This window comes from Rutilus rutilus (assembly GCF_951802725.1).
Source record: "Rutilus rutilus genome assembly, chromosome: 4".
Taxonomy (NCBI): domain Eukaryota; kingdom Metazoa; phylum Chordata; class Actinopteri; order Cypriniformes; family Leuciscidae; genus Rutilus; species Rutilus rutilus.
The window spans coordinates 21,877,785-21,899,499 of NC_140212.1; the positions used below are offsets into that span (position 1 = coordinate 21,877,785).

General features: G+C 36.7%; 2 protein-coding genes across 5 annotated transcripts in view; both read left to right on the forward strand.

Moving 5' to 3' along the window:
• LOC311288771 (uncharacterized protein) overlaps positions 1-3,584 on the forward strand; it is a 32,275-nt gene extending 28,691 nt beyond the window's left edge. The window contains exons 7-9 of the mRNA XM_084406363.1: positions 101-374; positions 987-1,039; positions 1,133-3,584. Coding sequence (XP_084262489.1) covers positions 101-374; positions 987-1,039; positions 1,133-2,352 — 1,547 coding nt within the window. The 3' untranslated portion in view covers positions 2,353-3,584. The remainder of the gene's footprint in view (positions 1-100; positions 375-986; positions 1,040-1,132) is intronic.
• Positions 3,585-8,033: 4,449 nt separating this feature from the next.
• The window catches only part of slc37a3 (solute carrier family 37 member 3), a 34,731-nt gene continuing 21,049 nt past the window's right edge, over positions 8,034-21,715 (forward strand). Inside the window, exons 1-6 of one of the 4 annotated variants that reach the window (XM_084406572.1) lie at positions 8,036-8,146; positions 8,240-8,398; positions 16,894-17,014; positions 17,741-17,833; positions 20,524-20,607; positions 21,375-21,520. In XM_084406572.1, the coding sequence (XP_084262698.1) occupies positions 8,343-8,398; positions 16,894-17,014; positions 17,741-17,833; positions 20,524-20,607; positions 21,375-21,520 (500 nt within the window). In that variant the 5' untranslated portion in view covers positions 8,036-8,146; positions 8,240-8,342. Of the gene's footprint in view, positions 8,147-8,239; positions 8,399-16,893; positions 17,015-17,740; positions 17,834-20,523; positions 20,608-21,374; positions 21,521-21,715 lie in introns of all 4 variants that reach the window. The other 3 variants (XM_084406571.1, XM_084406573.1, XM_084406574.1) reach the window with 3 other exon arrangements.

A 21,715-nucleotide genomic window follows, 5' to 3' on the forward strand; every position in this document is an offset into this window, starting at 1 on the left:
CCAGATAAAGATTAAGACCCAATTCTATTACTAGAAAAATACAATAATTAAGCACAATTGGTCAATGGCTAATTTTGTTTTCATATTTGTATTTTGAAAGTTCTTCCATCAATAGTTGAGGATCGAATAGTTTCATCATTGTCACTGCCGCCTGTTGGCGACTCAGTCATAAACCAGCACAATGATGATGGAAAGTTACTGCCACTTGATTCTAAAAACCTGCCAAACCAACAACATGATATGGACAAGGAGACTGTGACAGGTGATCCAAATGTCCAGGATGTGGGATCCAGCTCCAGCTGTGAATCCTCAGAGTTCTCCAGAGACAGTGATGGACAAAAGTTAACAAACTCAAATGCTGATGAATTGCAACGGTATGTTACCATATTACTAGGTGTGGGCAGAATGGTCAGCTAGTTATATAACAACCAGCTATTACTGAAGTTAACTAGATTGATTATTTATTTATTTTATCTTGAAGGAATAGTACAAAAATCATTTCTATCACCCTCATGTCTTTAGATTTGTAATTATTTTTTTCTGTATGACACAAAGAAAGATATTTGAAGAATATTTCAGCTGTTTTTGTCCATACAATAAAAAGTCAATGGGATCCAAGGTTCAAGCTCCAAAATCAGCAATATGGCCATTTTGTATGATGAACACAGTGAAATTTTAGTTGTTTGTCTCACTCAAATGAAGTCATTTTTCAGTGTTGGTGCTAATGGTGTAGGTGATCATTTTCTGATATGCAATTTCTGAGTGCATCTTGTGCCCAAAATTCTATAATTAAGATGATTACTGTCAGACTGTTGTCAAAATGTCTGCTTTGAGTAATATTCCCCATTATTAGTCTATTTGTGATTGAAAATCTCTGAGTGTCTAATTTTGAGGACTGAGCACATTACTACGAAATTTGCTCTGTAGTGTTCATGAATTAAGATAAAATGTTTCATTGTAAAATATCCTGTTTATTCTTTTTGTAGGAGTAACTCAGAAGAGCCAAGTGTACCGTCATCCACCAATGATGCTCATAGAGGTACAGCCCTTCCGAATATCTGTCAAGATTCTCATTATACCTTTTCATCATCTTTAGACTGAACCACTCTGTTTGTCCCATGTTTTCCTTTAGGTGATTTAATTTTTCAGACCGCTGTGCCACAGCGGCCTGCTGTCGACAACTTCCCAAACACACCTTCTAAAGGCTTCCACTATGCAGGCAGGACCGTACACAAATGTCAGCAGTGCACGAAATACTTCATCTATCGCTCTGATCTTGTCAAGCACCAGGAAATTCACACCCAGGCGGGGACACATGAGTGTCTTCAGTGTGGGCAAGTTTTTGACGAATTGACGCAGCTAGCGGCGCATAAGAGCACCAGCTGCAATACCAGAGTTTTTAAGTGCATCAAATGCACTGCCCACTTTAGATCCCTCAGGACCCTATACAGACACAACAGGCTGCACAAAGAGAAAACCACACACAAATGCCCTGAATGTGGACGGCTGTTCACAAGTCTTTCAAGATTAGTCAGTCACCGGCGAGCTCACCGAACTCCCAGTGTTAAAAGGAACTATACCTGTAAACAATGCAACGAGACTTTCGGGTCGTACCGAGCCAGTTTAATCCACCAGAAGACTCATAAAGTTAAAGACGTCCACCAATCTAAACCGGAACGGCAGCCAGGAAAGTGTCGTTTTTGTGATTTGACATTTAGCGTCGACAGCGAATTAAGAAGCCACCTGAAGACACATGCAGAGTTCAGGCCATATATATGCGACCAGTGTGGGAAGTGCTTTTCGGCAAACAGCAGCCTACTCGCCCACCTCTCAAACCACACGGGCGAGAAACCTCTCCTTTGTTCGCAATGCGGAAAGCGGTTTTACAGCAAAATCCAATTAAAATCCCACATGAGATGTCATTCTGGCGAGCGGCCGCACGTTTGTCCGTACTGCGAGAAGCAGTTTTCACTATCAGGGAATTTGAAAATCCACATCAGAATTCACACTGGGGAGAAGCCATACGTTTGTCATCAGTGCGGAAAGGGTTTTGTCTCTGCCGGATGCCTGCAGGTGCATCTGCGTTCTCACACGGGAGAGAAGCCGTATCAGTGTAAAATCTGCGGCAAGAAATTTGTGGTTTCGAGTCACCTGACGGCTCACATGTGCTTTCACACCGGAGAGCGCCCACACTGCTGCTTACAGTGTGGGAAACGATTCATCCGGCGCTATGACTTGAGCAAGCACATGTACACTCATATTGGGAAGAGGCCGTTCCCATGTCCTCTGTGCCCAAAGGCTTACACGTGCCGTACACACTTGAACAGGCACATGAAGAGCCACAGTGTTTGACTTGAATCATTTTGTCATCCTGAGTGCCTTGTGTGGGTTGAAAACAACTATGATCTTTAAAGTAATGGTTCAATCAAAACTTAAAATCCTGTCATTATTTACTCACCCTCATGACTAATGTCCATGTCCAAACCTGTTTACACTGTTTTCTGTGGATCAGATAAAAAAAAAAAAGAATCTCTCCACAGCTCTTTTCCAATTGACAGATCATAATTGACCACATCTTTCAAGCTCTAAAAATGGCAAAAAGTCTGGAGAGTATCATTATAATCCATACATTTTATGCATTATGTTCCAAGTCTTAAAACAAATGATTCCTTTCTGTGAGTAACAGATTGAAATTCAGGTTGTTTATTCAATGATAATATTCCCCTTCTTCTGAGCTGTTCAGTCATTGAGTTGAGAACTAGATCAGTCTGATTTGTAAACCAAACCAAATGGTTTATTAAAAATAATTGTCTTAAAAAAAGAAAGAAAACAGCTTACTGAAGGTGAGGTCACCCTTATGTTGTTCCAAACCTTTTTCTTTCATTGGGGCCCATCAACTGTTTGGTTACTGACATTCTTCAAAATATCTTCTTTTGTGTTCAGCAGAAAAAGAAAATCATACAGTTTTGGAACAACATGAGGGGGTAAATGATGAAATTTTCATTTTTGGGTGAACTATCCCTTTAAGTTCCAGTCTGTTTTCCACACAAAACTAAGACTTAAGAAGACTAGCAGACATAAGAGTGAGTAAATAAGTTGGGGTGAACTGTCCCTTTAATTAAAATGTTTCAACTCTGTTTCCTTCTAATGAGGCTCTGCAGTTGTTAAAGTCATTTAAAGAACAGCTTCAACATTTTCTTGCATTACTAATGTGTAAAACAGTTTTGTGCCATGGATATTTTCTGTAGAAATATAGGTTTGGAGCCCACTGTTAGTTTTTCTTTTAGATTTAGGTTTTTCTAATATCATTTAAGATAGCATCATCCTCAGTATGCAACTATTAATGTAATGTGCTGAATATTATAGCCTCATACTAAACTAAATAAATGTGTCGACAACTTAAAGTGGGAATTAAAAATCTCATAATATTGTGGTGCATGTCCTTTTTTTATTTATTTTATAAACAGCTGTGTAGCCTATTTTCTATTTGCATACATACAAAGTAATTCACGGTAGCAGTGATGTACAGTAAAATCCAAAAAAAAAAAAAAGTTTGGCACATTAGGTATGTTTTTAAAATGCAGAAAAAGAAGAAAGCAACGAGAGACAAAGAAGCTGAAGGACCAGTTGAAGCATACAGGCCGTTATGACATCATCTGGATCCAATGCCATTTCATTGTTCGTTCATTCATTCATTTGAATTAACATTGTAATTTCCAAAAAAATAAACTTTAAATCTTCATCAATAACTACAACTAAAGATTGTTTTAAAATGGTGTGTGAACTCACAAAAACAATGTCAGATGCTGCTCTGGCCCTTCTCTTCATATCAAAGTAAGTTATTGTCAATGAATGGCTAGTTGTCTAAGTTGCTGTAGACCTGACCTGTCAATGAATGGCTAGTTGTCTAAGTTGTTGTAGACCTGACCTGCTAAAGAAATATGTCTCCATCCCTCAGAAAAAGGTGCCACTCTCCTTTTCTCAAAATCTGGCTCAAAGTCTTCACAGTGTTCGTAGTTGACTAACTGGGGCTCAGATCAGGAAGCAGACAGACACGTATGTTAGCTGGCTTGAGTTGTCAAGTAGCTCAAATAAATTACAACACATAGTGACTGCATCATCTAATTTAGAGACTGTCTGTTCTGCAAAATGCTTGTTAGCTCGTCTGAAAAAGAAAAGATGTTAACGGAAAAAAAATCAAGATAATTATTTTCTAAAGTTTGAGCTTCTGAATATTAAATCACTTTCATCTAAATCACTAATTGTAAAATAAATGATTACTGATCATAAATTAGATGCACTCTGTTTGACAGAAACCTGGCTTAAATCAGATGAATATATTCGTTTAAATGAGTCTATCCCCCAGGTCATTGCTATAAACACGAGCCCTGCTTTGTTTTTGCTACAGTACAGACTTTCTTTAAGAATTAGCTGATTTTCTGTCAGATCTTGTAGTTTCTGTTGATAGAGATGTGATTGTAGATGATTTCAATACTTGCATCGATAATGAAAATGATTTAAAATATTAAACATTTTAGAAGAATGTTTACTGACATTCTACCTTGTGTCTTACAGTGAGGAAAATAAGTATTTGAACACCCTGCTATTTTGCAAGTTCTCCCACTTAGAAATCTTGGAGGGGTCTGAAATTGTCATCGTAGGTGCATGTCCACTGTGAGAGACATAATCAAAAAAAAAAAAAAAAAAAATCCAGAAATCACAATTAATGATTTTTTAACTATTTATTTGTATTATACAGCTGCAAATAAGTATTTGAACACCTGAGAAAATCAATGCTAATATTTGGTACAGTAGCCTTTGTTTGCAATTACAGAGGTCAAACGTTTCCTGTAGTTTTTCATCAGGTTTGCACACACTGCAGGAGGGATTTTGGCCCACTCCTCCACGCAGATCTTCTCTAGATCAGTCAGGTTTCTGGGCTGTCGCTGAGAAACACGGAGTTTGAGCTCCCTCCAAAGATTCTCTATTGGGTTTAGGTCTGGAGACTGGCTAGGCCACGCCAGAACCTTGATATGCTTCTTACAGAGCCACTCCTTGGTTATCCTGGCTGTGTGCTTCGGGTCATTGTCATGTTGGAAGACCCAGCCTCGACCCATCTTCAATGCTCTAACTGAGGGAAGGAGGTTGTTCCCCAAAATCTCGTAATACATGGCCCCGGTCATCCTCTCCTTAATACAGTGCAGTCGCCCTGTCCCATGTGCAGAAAAACACCCCCAAAGCATGATGCTACCACCCCCATGCTTCACAGTAGGGATGGTGTTCTTGGGATGGTACTCATCATTCTTCTTCCTCCAAACACGTTTAGTGGAATTATGACCAAAAAGTTCTATTTTGGTCTCATCTGACCACATGTCTTTCTCCCATGACTCCTCTGGATCATCCAAATGGACATTGGCAAACTTAAGACGGGCCTTGACATGTGCTGGTTTAAGCAGGGGAACCTTCCGTTGCCATGCATGATTTCAAACCATGACGTCTTAGTGTATTACCAACATTAACCTTGGAAACGGTGGTCCCAGCTCTTTTCAGGTCATTGACCAGCTCCTCCCGTGTAGTTCTGGGCTGATTTCTCACCTTTCTTAGGATCATTGAGACCCCACGAGGTGAGATCTTGCATGGAGCCCCAGTCCGAGGGAGATTGACAGTCATGTTTAGCTTCTTCCATTTTCTAATGATTGCTCCAACAGTGGACCTTTTTTCACCAAGCTGCTTGGCAATTTCCCCGTAGCCTTTTCCAGCCTTGTGGAGGTGTACAATTTTGTCTCTAGTGTCTTTGGACAGCTCTTTGGTCTTGGCCATGTTAGTAGTTGGATTCTTACTGATTGTATGGGGTGGACAGGTGTCTTTATGCAGCTAACGACCTTAAACAGGTGCATCTAATTTAGGATAATAAATGGAGTGGAGGTGGACATTTTAGAGGTGGACATTTTAAAGGCAGACTAACAGGTCTTTGAGGGTCAGAATTCTAGCTGATAGACAGGTGTTCAAATACTTATTTGCAGCTGTATCATACAAATAAATAGTTTAAAAATCATATATTGTGATTTCTGTAATTTATTTTTTTAGATGTCTCTCACAGTGGACATGCACCTACGATGACAATTTCAGACCCCTCCATGATTTCCAAGTCGGAGAACTTGCAAAATAGCAGGGTGTTCAAATACTTATTTTCCTAACTGTATATGCGCTTAGCCAAGGTCACTCAGCCTGCTCAGCATTACCAAACTGGTAGAACTATTATTTTAATTACTAAAGATAACTTTTAAACCATTAATAATCTTCCAGATCTATCACAAATGCTCTGTGTATTGAAAGGAGCATTTCAAGGGATGAAAGAAGATTGTTGATTTTTTGGGCCTCTGCTCTTATTCTTTACCTGAGCTCTGCCTTCCTGGAAAACTGGGATAAAGCCGTAGGCCATAGTGAATTCCCCAATTCCACCCTCTCTCTCTGGCTTTCTCAGGTAACATGCTACACACATCCTGGGTGTAACCATATTCATATTGAACCAATTCAAGTGTAACCATAACCAAATACTGGTTCTCAATCACTCAGCGATGTACTAGCGATTTTAAGAACGAATCACGATTCACTAAAAATGTTGTAGTAAGATTTATTCTAAATATACCTAAAGATATAGGAACAACTGAAACCACACATACACAAAAAGCACTTGCTGCTTAACTGTGTGTCTCTGATACATATTTGTTATGGTAGGAATCCAAGAGAAACTCAGATCAGAGTCACTTTTGGTCAGTTTTAGTGATGATAGTCATCATGCAGTGGCCTCATTTAGTAATACCTGAAGTCTAATATCTGATTAAGTCGTTAACTATTGTTAATTTTGCATGCCAATACTGTGTCACTATAAGTCATTATACACTTTTTTTTGACAGGATCATATAGACTGCCAGTCATTTGATTTTTTAAAAATGAAGGTATTTGATCGTAATAATTCAGGAAATACCTGTGAAATAAGTGTTTTTTCAGCTTATTTAAATTAGAATATTTTAATTTAATTTTATGGTTTCTGTTTGGCAGCCGTAGCTACCAGTCATTTGACCATTTCTTTACAATCTTGTTTTTTTTTTTACAATGAGGGTATATGATCGTGATAATTCAGGAAATACCTGTAAAATAACAATGTTTTTCAGTTTATTTAATTTAGGATGTTTTACTTTAACAAGGTTTTTTTGGGGGCTGCCAGTCACTCGACCGTTTTATCATTTAAATGTTTTGTTATTTTTTAATTACAGATTATATTCATAATTTTACATACATTTTTATGTAATTTAAGAAAACAGAAAAAATACTGTATGATATTATTTATAATTTTACAGAGTTTTGAGTACAATTTAAAATTTAAAGAAAATTCATGTAAAAACAATCACAGTTATTTCCTGTAAAATTTGGATTTTCTTTTACAGTGCAAGTAAAACAGTGCGGGGACCGGATGGTCTGATAGCCTTTTGCCAATAAATATTCATTAAATGATGAATTCTAGTCTTATTTTTGGATATTTTGAAGCAGAAGTGGCTGCTTTATAATAAACTTAATTATTTTTCTATTTAGATTCTATATTCAGAAACATATATACAGTATATATTTATATATATATAACTATATTCAAACTTGAAACCTATTATTTTGTTAAATAAGATCAAACATTACATGATTACAGTTTCATGATTACTTTTGTCAGCAAAAAACTAAACAAAACAAAAACTTGTACTATTGCACAGTCTACAAACCTGTCCCTTTATTCGATGTGTAAATTCTTAGCCATGTTCTTTTTGTAAGTTATGGAGTTTGCTATTGTTAAATGTTCCATTTAACTATTATTATGTTATTATTATTATTGTTAACTTTAATAATTACTGTTGTTATAGATTTTGTTGTATTATAAAGCTGTAAGAGAGCAATAATTAAAAGGAAAAGGCGGTTGGTATCTCCCCATAATAATAATAAGATCCCTGCTCGGACCCGTAATAAAGTGACTTTTATTTTGAAACGTGCAACTTCCGGATGACGTCCGTGTTTACGATTGAACGCGTTTACGTTGCATTTCAAAACATTAACGATAATATCTTCCAGTCAGAGATTTATTTACAGCAAATGATTACTGGTGAGTATAGCTACTTACTATTAGTGTATCTGTGAAAGGCTGTACATATTTATCTTGATAATCCGATTGATCTATCAATCTGTCGATGGATAGATTTGACAGTGGTGTGGTGTGTAGTGTTTGTAGATGGTCCAGTAGAGTGTCCTGAAGACTCCAGCCCCTTCTCTTCCTCCCCCTTTTGATCCAGACCCTTATAATGTGGCCCCTCTACACCTATCATCAACTGCTAGCCTTCCTCCTCACCTTCCTCAGGTATGCTGTCCTGTTCCTACCACCTTCTGGTCTGTTCTTGCTATGGTAACTGTTAATCAGTTTCTGCCTGCGTTACTGAGAGTATCTAGCTTTTCTTTAATATTGCTAGCTTTTCTATAATATTAATATAACATTTTCTACCTGCGTTGGCTTAAAGTCTGTGTGGGGGTCCCTGGATCTGTAGTGGATGAAAAGACCTGCTTTACATGAATGAATTGGTGACGTGTCAGGCACTGTTTTATTGTGCATAATAAGTATATTGAACTCTGAAGTGAACTGAACTCTGTCTTGTTTGCCATCTTAGATGACGTAGCGCAAAGTTCTGTGTGCTGTGTCATTTAACTAGCTGTATTCTGATTACTTAAAATGTTATGGGTCATTCCATGTCAAATCAACCAAATTTCAGAAACCTACCCGGCTAAAATGATTTTGTTAATACTTTTGGTGAAGAAAGACAAATTGAAATAGTGACGAAAGCCAACATATTAAATGCCATGGATCAATATTTACTGAATACTTTACAATTTTCAGATTTGGAGCCAAATTATATGAGGGTGAAAATGACTTTAGAAAAATGGCATCATCATTTTTATTTTTATACAGAAATTGGTAGGTCGGCTAGTAACCTTTTATAAGGGAAAAAGCACTTTTCGTGTTCCCCCCAAAGTTTGCATGCCTGTACTTTGAGAAATATTAAAGGTATCTAAATATCCTTTTAGATGTTGGTTCTTATCAGTTGTTTCTTTTGCATATGGCGAATACTTGTATTCAAAGAGGAATGTCTGACTAACAAATAGAGACTAGAAATGTATCCTGTTTCCTTTTATCAGAATGATTGCATAGAACATACTTGTCAGACTGGCAAAATACACTTAAGTTAACAATAGTGTATTCAATAGTTTTCAATAGTGTATTCATAAGTTTCTTTATTTGAATATAGATATATTCTAAAAGTTCAAATACACAGTATCGTAAACATGCTTGAAACTAGTTTCATGGCAAACAGGAGAGTGTGCTTTCTCTCCCCACACATGTGTATTTAAACCAATATTTGCCTCACCTGGATTGTTTAAGTATTACATTTTGGTCTTGTTATAAAATGTGCACATAGACTTAGTAGTATCCACTGCTGAGGAGCATATTTAACAGAATCACTGATATCACCTCAAACGAAAAGACATTCAAGGGATAATTTACCGTTATACCTTCCAGAGCTTGTTCGATATACATGAAATCCAAAAATGAGGTATTGCACCAGCTAAACTTGTTTATACAATGTATAGATTCAAAAATCAAGATATTGACATTATTGTTTCTATGTGAATTAGGGCTTTGACTTTTGCCCAAAAATCATATTCGAAGTTCGTTTGTTTATTAATATTCGAATATATTCGTATATTTATTAATAATATTTTGACCATTAAATGCCTTCAGTAAGACCTATATTGGTATCAAACTTAAGTTGTGTATGTTCTGTCCACCAGAGGGCAGTGTATCAGTCAATGTCAATAGGCAGGCGATGTTTTCAGTCACGTCGTCGCGTGGTATGTGAGCTTGGTCTTACATATTTTACACATCACTTTGTCCTTGCTCGTGATTTGTCCCTGTTTCTTTGGGAACCCAAAGTAGCGCCAAACGTTGCTTTTCAAATTGTCAGGAGTGTAGATTTCGAACTCCTCGTCAAGCATGGTCGTTGTAGGCGTTGGCGCGGCCATTGTTGATATGCAATAGGCGCTAACCAAGACGCTAACGGCACCTACCGGAGCCCTGGGGCCTCATGTATCAATCTTGCGTACGCACAAAAACTTTGCGTACGCCAGCTTTCATGCTCACGGTCGGATGTACTAACAGCAGAGAATGTCTAATATGGCGAGAACTTTCACTCTCAGTACACTTCCGGCTTCTGAACTGGTTGCAGTTCCTCTCTGATTCCATATGAGGGCGCTCACAGGACGAGTGCAGAATGAATGGAGGTCTATGGCGCTATACCAATAAAAATCCACTTTTCTCAGGATATAATTTTTTGTCTAGTAATTTGAATGTTGAATTCGAAAGGAGATGCAAATAAATTACACATTGCTGGGTGATGGATTTTTTTGAGTCACTTATTTGCTTTAAAAAGTCTTTTAAAGTGTCAATGACGTCATACACATGTACGACCAGAGATACTGCTTCACGGCAATCCTTCACTCACTCTGGTGCGTTCGCGCTCTGCACTTTCTTTTCACTCGAGGCATCGACAACACAGCTGACACAGGTAAACACACGTGCTAGAAGAGTTTTTGTTTTGTTTGTTTCTGGTCCCGCTGCGGATGACACGATGCCATCAAGCGGTATCTCTGGTCGTAATCAGTCCATCACTGACCAATCAGCGTTCATTAGCAGAATGCTAGCGTGTTATGGGCAACAACAACTCAACCTGTAAGAAATCAAAAGGACATAAGTACTCGTTCATTCAACTTTCGACCTATAACCCATGTTGAACTTGGAAAATCTACAATCAGATCTGAGATTTCTCAACGGCAATCGGGTGAAAGAGACAAATTTAGCTGTCTAGCCCCATTGACTCCCATTCATTTTGCACTCATGGCGATCGCCCCCAGTGGAACTCTGGTGGTACTACAACCAAAATTCGGTACAATAGAGCTTAATAGGGAGTGGGCAGGCTCTCCGTAGACGGGCTCTGCTAACAGTGAAATTAACGCGAGAATGTGCGTTCCTCCACGCCAATTTCATGACTGGCGTACGTACATTTCCCATTGTTTTTGTCCGTTGGCGACTCTTACAGGCAATGAAGTGAAGTTGCAAACATTACACAACGAATTTTTCTACAAGTCTATCGCACCACCAACCGTGGGAAGCATTGCTATTAATTTGCAATTTATAAAATAATTGACACATATTGTCACACGAGCCTTATGGGAATATTCTATCAATTATGCAATTAAGTAAGAACATATAAAAGCATATGCAAATTGATACAACGCTTAGTCTGTAAATAAAATAAAAATAAAATATTAAATAAAATAAAATAATAAAAATATTAAATATTAATTCATATAATAATATAATATATATATATAATATAATATATAATAATATATTTAATATATATAAAATAATATATATAATAATAATAATACCGCATTGACGGCATCAGCCAAACTCTCCCGCTCATATTTTTTCCTTTTGTTATTAATTCCGGAGGACAAAGTTCCAAATAAAATATATTTTTCTCGTTTCTACCTCCGATTGTAGCACCTCCAATTCACTTTCTGTAAAGTTTTGTTTCTTGCCGCTTGCTTTAGCCATTTTCTTACTGCTTTCTTTTGCCAAAGTGGACTCATTACCATATTTAAATTGATTTAATTAAGGGAGGAGACTGGGTGGGGCGTTGTGCTCGTGCATGTGCGCTCAATTTTACGTTAATTGGGATGTACAAAGAGAATATGCGTGGGATCCTTTGTACGCAGAGATTCATACATCTGTTTTTTTTTTTTGTGCGTACGCACATTTACAGCTTTGTCCGTACGCAATGTTTTAGTATGAATTCAACGCAAGTCTTTGTACATGAGGCCCCTGATGACTAATAATAGCCTTGCTAATGAGCTCGCGATTCACTACTTCACCAGGCGTGAAAAAGCCTCGGAGTCTGCATTGAAAACAACGTTTACAAGCAAACATATTTACAAAAGATAATGCCCATAACATGTTCGAATATTAAAGGCTGCCTAATATTCATTCGAATATCTTTTATTATTTATTTATTTTTTATATTCGAATAACGAAGTTCGGAGTCAAAGCCCTAATGTGAATAAATAAAGGTGCATTTCTAGTTTTAACGTTGTTCTTATTCAGATATTCAAAAAGTAGTTTCTGCGTGCAAAATTACCACATTAAAAATTGGTAAAATTCAACAGTTTGTAAATAGAGCCACATTGAGTATCCAAAATCCTAGGCTTTAAAAATGAAGATGCGAAAAGAAAAGGAAAGTTTGTTAAGAACCAGAATCTATATTGATGTTGCGATATCTGTAATACTTCTTAAGTTACAGGCATGTAAACTTTGGAAAAAGAATATTCTAGGTGTTCAGACAGTTACGTTATTGTTTTGATAAAGGGAAACAACATTTCTAGTTTCAAAATTATTTGTTCTTCAGACATTTCTCATTCTCATGGAGCCACACTGAGGCCATATTTCTAGTTCTAAATCGTAGGATCTTGAGTTTAAGAACCAGGATCTATAAAATGTGAAGATATAATTTATATTTTTTGAGTTATAAGCATGCAAACTTGAGGTGGGAAAATGCAAAAAAAGCTTTTCCCCGATTTTTGGACTGTCACCATTGCCGTGTAATGCAACAAAGGATTGTTAAAGTCATCTGATTAAAAATAAATAACATCTCAGATCATTATCTATTCTCGTGTAAACTTAATTTAGCCAAGACTGCAAAGCCCACTCCGTGTTACAAATATGTTAGACCTATCACTTCTGCCACTAAAGATTGCTTTATTAATAATCTTCCTGATCAGTTTCATCATCTCAGCATCCCGATAGCTTAGAAGAACTCGATATTGCGACAGAAACTTTTAAATCTCTCTTTTCCAGCACTTTAGACACAGTTGCTCATTGCGCTTAAAGAAGATTAAAGAAATATAGTCCAACGCCGTGGTACAACGAGCACACTCAGGTCCTTAAGAGAGCAGCCAGATAAATGGAGCGCAACTGAAAGAAAACAAAACTAGAGGTATTTCGCATTTCATGGAAAGAGAGCACGATTGCATACAGAGAGGCCTTAAAAGCTGCTAGATTTGCTTATTTTTCAACCCTATTAGAAGAAAATAAACAAAACCCTAGGTATTTATTTGAAACAGGGGCTAAACTAATGAAAAATAAAGCTTCATGCCCAGACGTTTCCAAGCAGCACAGCAGTAATGACTTTATGAACTTCTTTACTAACAAGATTGATAATATCAGGGAGAAAATTATAACTATGCAACAGTATCGCATCAGGGAGTACACTGTAGTCTCCTGAGGAAAAAGTCGATTCATTCATTGCTATAGGAGAGGAAGAATTTTCTAAACTCGTTAAATCATCTAAATCGACAACATGTATGTTAGACCCTATACCGACTAAGCTACTGAAAGAGATGCTTGATCCTACAGAATTTGTAAATTACAGGCCGATCTCGAATTTACCTTTTCTATCAAAGATACTAGAAAAGGCAGTATCTTCACAACTATGTTCCTTTTTAGAAAGAAATGATATCTTCAAGGATTTTCAGTCAGGATTTGATTTAGATTGATAATCTCAGTAAATTATCATAGTACTGAGACAGCTCTCATTAGAGTCACAAATGATTTGCTCTTATCATCCGATCGTGGTTGTATCTCTCTATTAGTGTTACTCGATCTTAGTGCTGCATTTGACACTATCGACCACAGCATTCTTTTAAATAGACTCTATCTCTATTAATAGAAAATTATGTTGGCATTAGTGGAATTGCATTAGCATGGTTTAAATCATACTTTTCTGACCGTTATCAGTTTGTAGCAGTAAATGAAGAGATGTCTTATCGATCACAAGTTCAGTATGGCGTACCACAATGCTCAGTACTAGGACCGTTGCTGTTCACTCTGTACATGCTACCATTAGGAGATATCATTAGGAAGCATGGCATTAGTTTTCACTGTTATGCTGATGATACGCAGCTCTATATTTCTTCACAACCTGTCGAAACTTACCAATTCACAAAATTAACGGAATGCATAGCTGATATAAAAAAATGGATGACTAGCAATTTCCTACTACTTCATTCTGAAAAAACGGATTCTAATTATTGGATAAAAAACTTCCACACGTAATAACCTAGAATACTGTCTAACACTTGATGGCTGCTCTGTCAAGTAGGGCTGAACGATTAATCGCAACAAAACCGCACGCGATTTGCGATTATCTTATGCGCAGCTTGTCAGTGGAGTGCGGCTGGTTGGTAGTAAATACTGCCCCATTTGAACGCCAGAGGGCGCTCTCATACAAACACGCTAAATATGCCCCACCGCAGAAGTACAATAATGCGCATCATTCCAGGAAATCCCTATCGCTGTAGCTGAATAAACAGAAGATTGAAACACTTTGATTAAATATGACTTATAAATACATGACTGCCTTATTCTGTGTAAGAAGGCACATCATCTTACAGAAGGAGGAGCTCAACTGTCATTATGAAGTGAGTTTGGAGTAAATGCATGTTATTAAATGTTGTCTGTTGTTGGACAAGAGGTTCATAAATGCTTGGAAAGATGTTTGACGCGTGTTGTTTTTTCAAATGCACGTTATAAGTGACTCAAACTCACAGTGTTTTCAGATGGAGCAGCGTTTACAGAGCCGTACATCAATGACAAACTGCGCATAAAAAATAATCGCAGCCTTTGCGATTTTAAAATCGCGATAAGCCATCTTGATTTAAGTGCGATTACATGGAAAGTGCGATTAATCGTTTAGCCCTACTGTCAAGTCTTCGTCGTTGGTTAGGAACCTGGGTGTGCTCTTTGATACCAATCTTTCATTTGAAAGTCACGTGTCTAGTATCTGTAAAACCACATTTTTTTCATCTTATAAATATATCTAAATTGCGTCATATGCTCTCAATGAAAAATGCCAAACAATTAGTTAATGTGTTCATGACATCAAGGCTAGATTATTGTAATGCTCTAATGGGTGGTTTCCCTGCACGCTTAATAAACAAACTACAGCTGGTCCAAAATGCAGCAGCTCGAGTTCTTACCAGAACCAAAAAGTATGACCATATTAGCCCGGTTTTGTCAACACTGCATTGGCTCCGTATTAAACATAGTAAAAATTGTAAAATATTGCTGATTGCTTGCAAAGCACTAAATGGTTTAGCTCCCCTGTACTTGAGTGAGCTCTTAACGCATTAAAGTCCTTCACGTCTATTGCGATCTCAAAATTCCGGCCAGTTGATAATACCTAGAATATCAAAATCGACTGCTGGCGGTAGATCCTTTTCCTATTTAGCACCAAAACTTTGGAACAGTCTTCCTAACATTGTCTGGGAAGCAGACACACTCTGTCAGTTCAAAGCTAGACTAAAAACACATCTCTTTGGCCAAGCATACACATAACACATTATAGACTTCTATAATTCAATGTTAGGCTGCATAGTTTAGGACACCCGGAACCGGGAACATTCCCCATAAATCCTGATGTACTTGTTACATCATAAGAAGGATGGCGTCTACGCTAATATTAGTCTCTCTGTTTATCCGAGATTTACCGCAGTCCGCCAGATCCAGGCCGTATTCAGATCTGATGAAGAACCTGCGCCTGGACACGGACAACTCAGTCCTCAGTCATTTTTCTAAAGGCATCCCCCCCCCCACCCCCACACACAATAAATATTGATCCATGGAATTTATTATTATGACTTTCCTTATGTATTTCTTTTATCAATTTTTTTTGCCAGGTTGACAGAATTATGACCTTTATATGATTAATCTACAGTAACTGTTATGCAGAAACCTAGCAGTAATTGGCTATAAATTAGCAACATCACAATAAAAAAATTTCACTCACTTCCACACTCAACTGAGTATATGGGTAAGTGATGTACAGTGACTTGCCAAAGTATTCATTCACCTTCATTTTTTTCCACATTTTGTAATGTTGCATCCTTATGCTAAAATGCTCTAGATTACTTTTTTCTCACCCATATTGGCAAGTCGAAGACCAGATATGTGATAACAATGGTCTCTATGATCATCAGCTTGGCTCACATTGTTTTTGGGAAATGCTGCCCTGGTTATTTTAAACCTCTTCCATTTAAGAATTATTGAGCCCGTCTGTGCTCATGTGAACCCTTTGCCTAAAAAAAATGTTGTGGTCTTTCCCAAATCTGTTTCTGAACTGTGCAGGTAGTCCCTTTGACCTCCCTTTGACCTCATGGTTTTTGCTCTGTAATGATTTTTCAGCGGTGACTTGTAGGCAGGTGTGTGTTTTTCCAAATCATGTGAAATAATTCAATTTGTCACCAGTTAACTGGACAAAATAAGTGCCACAAGAAAGGCTTTGAATACTGATGCAATGTAATGTGGAATTTGCCTTGTCATTTATTGGTGCAACATGACAAAATGTGAAAAGAGTGAAAGGGTGTGAATACTTTTGCAAAGAACTATAAGAGTGTTCACAATAAAGAAATAGAAAATGTTTTAAAAAGAAGAAAAATCTAGTTTAAACTAGACAACGTGGGAACGTGGCAAGTTCTTAGAAATGCATGCTTTGTATTAATGTTGGTTTCATGTGGTTTTGAAAAGTCTGATTCATGTATAATCATGCAGAAATGAAAAACACTGAGGAGTTACAGTGAGTGTATGACCCATATACATGAACTAAATGAAGGACATCGTGTTAATGAGCTTGCATAATACATGTACTCATCTCCATTCATACTGTCTATTCTCCCCACTCTCTCCAGCTATGTCCTGCTTCACTCGTCACGTAAGACTTTTAGTAATGTGAAAGTGAGCATCTCAGCACAATGGACACCGTCAGGATTGCAGCAGAATGGCAGCGCTGTAGCTTTGTCTCCTGGAGTGGTACGCATATAATACATACTTCCCAATTTCTCTTACTTGTTTCATCTCCCATTTTTTTCAAATGATTTCTATTCTATATAAAGAAGCAACATTTTCCCTAGCCTGATAGTTAATGATGTAATGAGTATTTCCAGTAATTTTGTTGTCGAAAAAAAAGAGTTACTGATTACTGAGTTACTGATTACTCAAATTTGAATCTTAATTCAATAAAAAAAAAAATATATATATAAAAAAATATAAAAACCGAAAATCAGAAGAAAAAAAACTTTCGAGAAGTAGATTGCAGCCATTAGTGTAATGCACAGAAACTGTATAAGGTCTTTCACATTTGTTATGGTTTAACATAGTCTTATTAAAATCCAAGTAGTCCATGTCTTATCTGTTAACTTTACTGTGTGCTTTGGAGAAATGTGTTCTGCCAGGTAGGGATGCACACAACACTGTATTGATGCTTGTCTTTTGAATGCCTCACAGTACTGTATCAATATTATACTGTATTTCACATGAATTCTTTTGTGAAAAAGGCTGTGAAAGGGCAACACATGGTCAAGCATTAAGTCAGTACACACTTTATTCTTTCTGTTTGGCAAAAATACAAACTAACATTTTCACAACTTGCAATATAGTTGTACAAAGCATTGGAAAAGTCCAATGCAGACTTTTCAGTTTTTAATATTCATTTATAATAATAATGCTACTCACTTATTTTTTTTTAAACTTTTGTAGACATGGGAGGATAACAAACTGTTTGCTGATGTGGGGGAGGCCACTTTGTTTTTGGGTGCTCTGGACTCAATCTTTCTCTTCTCTTATGCTGTGGTAAGTTAAAAACAGTAATATTTTGTGTGTTTGCACTTTTTACTGTTTTGTTTCTGTATTGTTTTCTGTTTTGTGTAATTGCACTTTTTACTTGTGCAATTACACAAAACAGAACAATAAAGCTTGAAATCATTTTTAAAGTAAGAAAAGTTAGGTTTGGAGTCAGACCATTTCATTTTATGAATTAATTAATATTAACAATTGTATGAAGTGTGCCTTATCTTTCTCAATCCCATGATCTTTGAAGTGTATCATTATGTCAAATCCACTCAGCTGCAAATCAGTGTTCAATTTTTCATTAATTAAATGCTCCACATCAATCCAGAATATTTTTGTATGTATGCAATGGAAAAATAAATGAAAAATAGTTTCCTTTTCACCTTTACAGAAATTACAAGAGTAATCAATATCTAATTTAAAGCGTTCCAGCACATGTTTTACTGGATATATTCTATGGATTATTTCAAAAGAGACTTATTTTACTTTGTTATTAATGTAAAATTGATTCACTGTTCGCCAAGCATTACGCCAATTTACATCTTTAAACACAGATGACCAGAAAAGGCGAGCTGGAGGATAAACAATATCATTAAATATATTTGTAATGCAATTATTTGAGACTCTATTTTGTAAAATATTTGTGTTGTAGAAATATGTTACCCATGATATCTGTAAAATTTAGATCTTCCTCCTGTAATGTATTTCTCAGAAGGATCAATACTTTCCAGAGGATTGAATCCATTACAACAGCAAAATCTTTAGGTCTAACTGGATGGAGAAAAAAATCTCTAAAAGATATTGTTTAAAAGCTGACTTACTAATATAATATTATTTTCTTTGAATTTTTAATTCAAATAGTATCTTTGAATTAAACAGTGTGATATCATCTACAGTGGGTACGGAAAGTATTCATACCCCCGGTAAATATGATAAAAAATAAATCTTTCATTCAAATTTTTTTTTATCTTTCGTTCAAAAAATTGGCAAAATTCGAACCTTTCATTGAAGTAAAATAATTCAAATTGGGGGAAAATCACATTATGAAATAAATGTTTTTCTCCAAAACACATTGGCCACAATTATTCATACCCTTTTAGTAAATACCTTTTTGCAATCTCCTTTTGCCAAGATAACAGCTCTGAGTCTTCTCCTATAATGACTGATGAGTTTGGAGAACACCTGACAAGAGATCAGCGATCATTCCTTCATACAGAATCTCTCCAGATCCTTCAGATTCCCAGATCCATGTTGGTGCTTCTTCTCTTCAGTTCACTCCACTCATCAGGTCAGGGAACTGGCCATGGCAGATGCTTTTTGTGCTCCGAAACACATTTTTGTGTTGATTTTGATGTTTGTTTTGGATCGTTGTCCTGATGCAAGATCCAACCACAACCCATTATAAGATTTCTAGCAGAAGCCTCCCGGTTTGGATTTTTTTATCCGTTGATATTTGATAGAATCCACGATGCCATGTATCTGAAGAAGAAGTCCAGGACCTCCAGCAGAAAAATAGGCCCACAACATTAAAGATCCAGTGGTATATTAAATTGTACACATGGGGTACTTTTTATCCTTGTGTGCACCAAACCCATCTAGCGTGTTTGCTGCCAAAAAGCTCTTTTTTTAGTTTCATCTGACCACAGAACCCTGTGTTGTTTGAAGTTCCAGTCGTGTCTGACCACTGAATATGCTGGAGATTGTTTTTGGATGAGCGAGGAGCATTTTTCTTGAAACCCTCCCAAACAACATGTGGGGATGTAGGGGTTGTTTGATTTTTGTATTTGTATTTTTTTTATAGGCTTTCTGACACCAAGACTCAACTAATCTCTGTAATTCTCCATCTTTGATCATTGAAGAGTCCTTTGCCACTTTGCACCTCACCGTGCATTAAGATAATATAGACACACGTCCTCTTCCTGGCAGATTTGTAACATTTTTACTTGATTATAACTTCTTAATTATTGCCCTGATGGTCAAAATGGGTATTTTCAATTATTTAGCTATTTTCTTACAGCCACTTTCTATTTTGTGACGCTCAACAATCTTTTGCTGCAAATCAGAACTGTATTATTTGGTTTTACACATTGTGATGGATGATTAAGGGAATTTGGCCTTTGTGTTTCCTCATATTTAAAATCCTGTGAAACAAGAAGTCATGGCTGGACAATTTCATGTTCCTAGTCCCCCTGGTGTGCTAAAAAAAGGTAAATATTAATGGGAATATACTTCAGAGATATTTTATTCATAAAACATTCTAGGGGTATGAATAATTGTGGCCAACGTGTTTTGGAGAAAAACATTTATTTCATAATGTGATTTCCCCCCCCCCCCCCCAATTTGAATTCTTTTACTTGAATGAAAGGTTCGATTTTTTTTTTTTGCCAATTTTTTGAATGAAAGATCAAATTTTTTGAATGAAAGATTTATTTTTTACAGCCATTTTTGATCATATTTACCGGGGTATGAATACTTTCCGTACCCACTGTATATCGACTTTATTTTGGCATCGGCCATCAAAAAAATCCTTATCAGTCGTGCACTAGCATATCCTGCTAGGCTGCATCAAGCAGTTTTTGAAAAGTGAGTGAGACTTGATAATGTCAAATCGCATATAAAACAATAATTGTGATATTGTCGTAGAGGATTGCACACATCCCTATGTGACAGTGATTTGTTTGCTTTTCTTTCAGGGTTTGTATATCAGCGGGGTGATGGGCGATCGGTTCAACCTCCGCTATGTTCTGTCATTTGGTTTATGTGGATCAGCAATCACGGTTGGTATACTGTAATTAGAGCTCTGAAACAATTCAAATATTTAATTGTGATTAAACTAATATTTTATTAAGTTGAGCTGAATGCATCAAGTATAAAGCAAAGAAAACCTCTCGGTTACGTTTGGAGCCGTTGTTCCCTGAATATTAGATGGTGCTATGGAAACACCCACCAGGTGGTACAATTGCTTGAATTGATATAGAATCAATGCGCCAATAGTGCAACAGTTGGATTCCGGAGGTAAAATTTCCATACATTATCTCCATGGTGGAATTGATTTGTAACAACAACTTATAAATGGTAAATGCTTTTGTTGAAGTCGTTAGTTCACATTTTCAACTTTTTTTATAATCATGTTTTACAATGAAATTCTTGGTAAAAAAAAACGACATTACCCAAGATTCTGCAAAGAATCTCCACCAATCAGAGAATCGAAATAAGCAAGTTGCTGCAGAAGAACTCCTTAGTGTTTGATCAAATTGTTGATCAAAAAAGCACAGTTGAACTGTTGTCATCCAAGCCTGGGCAGATAAACCTACATTAAGAAGAACAATCTGTGGAGTGATGGCACGCACATGTCCTTTTAAAGCACTGATGATGCGGTGCTTTAGAGTGCAACTCTATCACCATCAGCCAATGAGAAAATTGTCACTCACACCTGGTTGGTGTTCCCATAACGTCAGCTACTGACACAGTGTCGAGCGAACCTATGAAAGGGAACAAAAATTCATGTCTTTATTTAATTACATTCACCCTCTCTTCTCTTTAGGAATTTATTTTTGGCACTTTGACAGAATGGCTTCACTTTTATAATGTGTACTTTTATTGCGTTTTGTGGGTGATAAATGGACTGCTGCAATCTACAGTTTGGCCCTGTGTGGTCGCCATCATGGGCAACTGGTTTGGGAAATCTGGGTAGGTGTCAGTATTTCACCTCATCCTGTAATACACACACATGATTCCAGAAATTCGTGATTATTAAAAAAAAAAAAATGTATGCATGACTTCAGACTTTTTATGCAAAAATATCTGCAACTTATCATCCTTGATCTAGTTTAATTAGGTGCTAAATGCGTTGAAATGACTCTGTGCTGTGTGTTTTTACGCCAG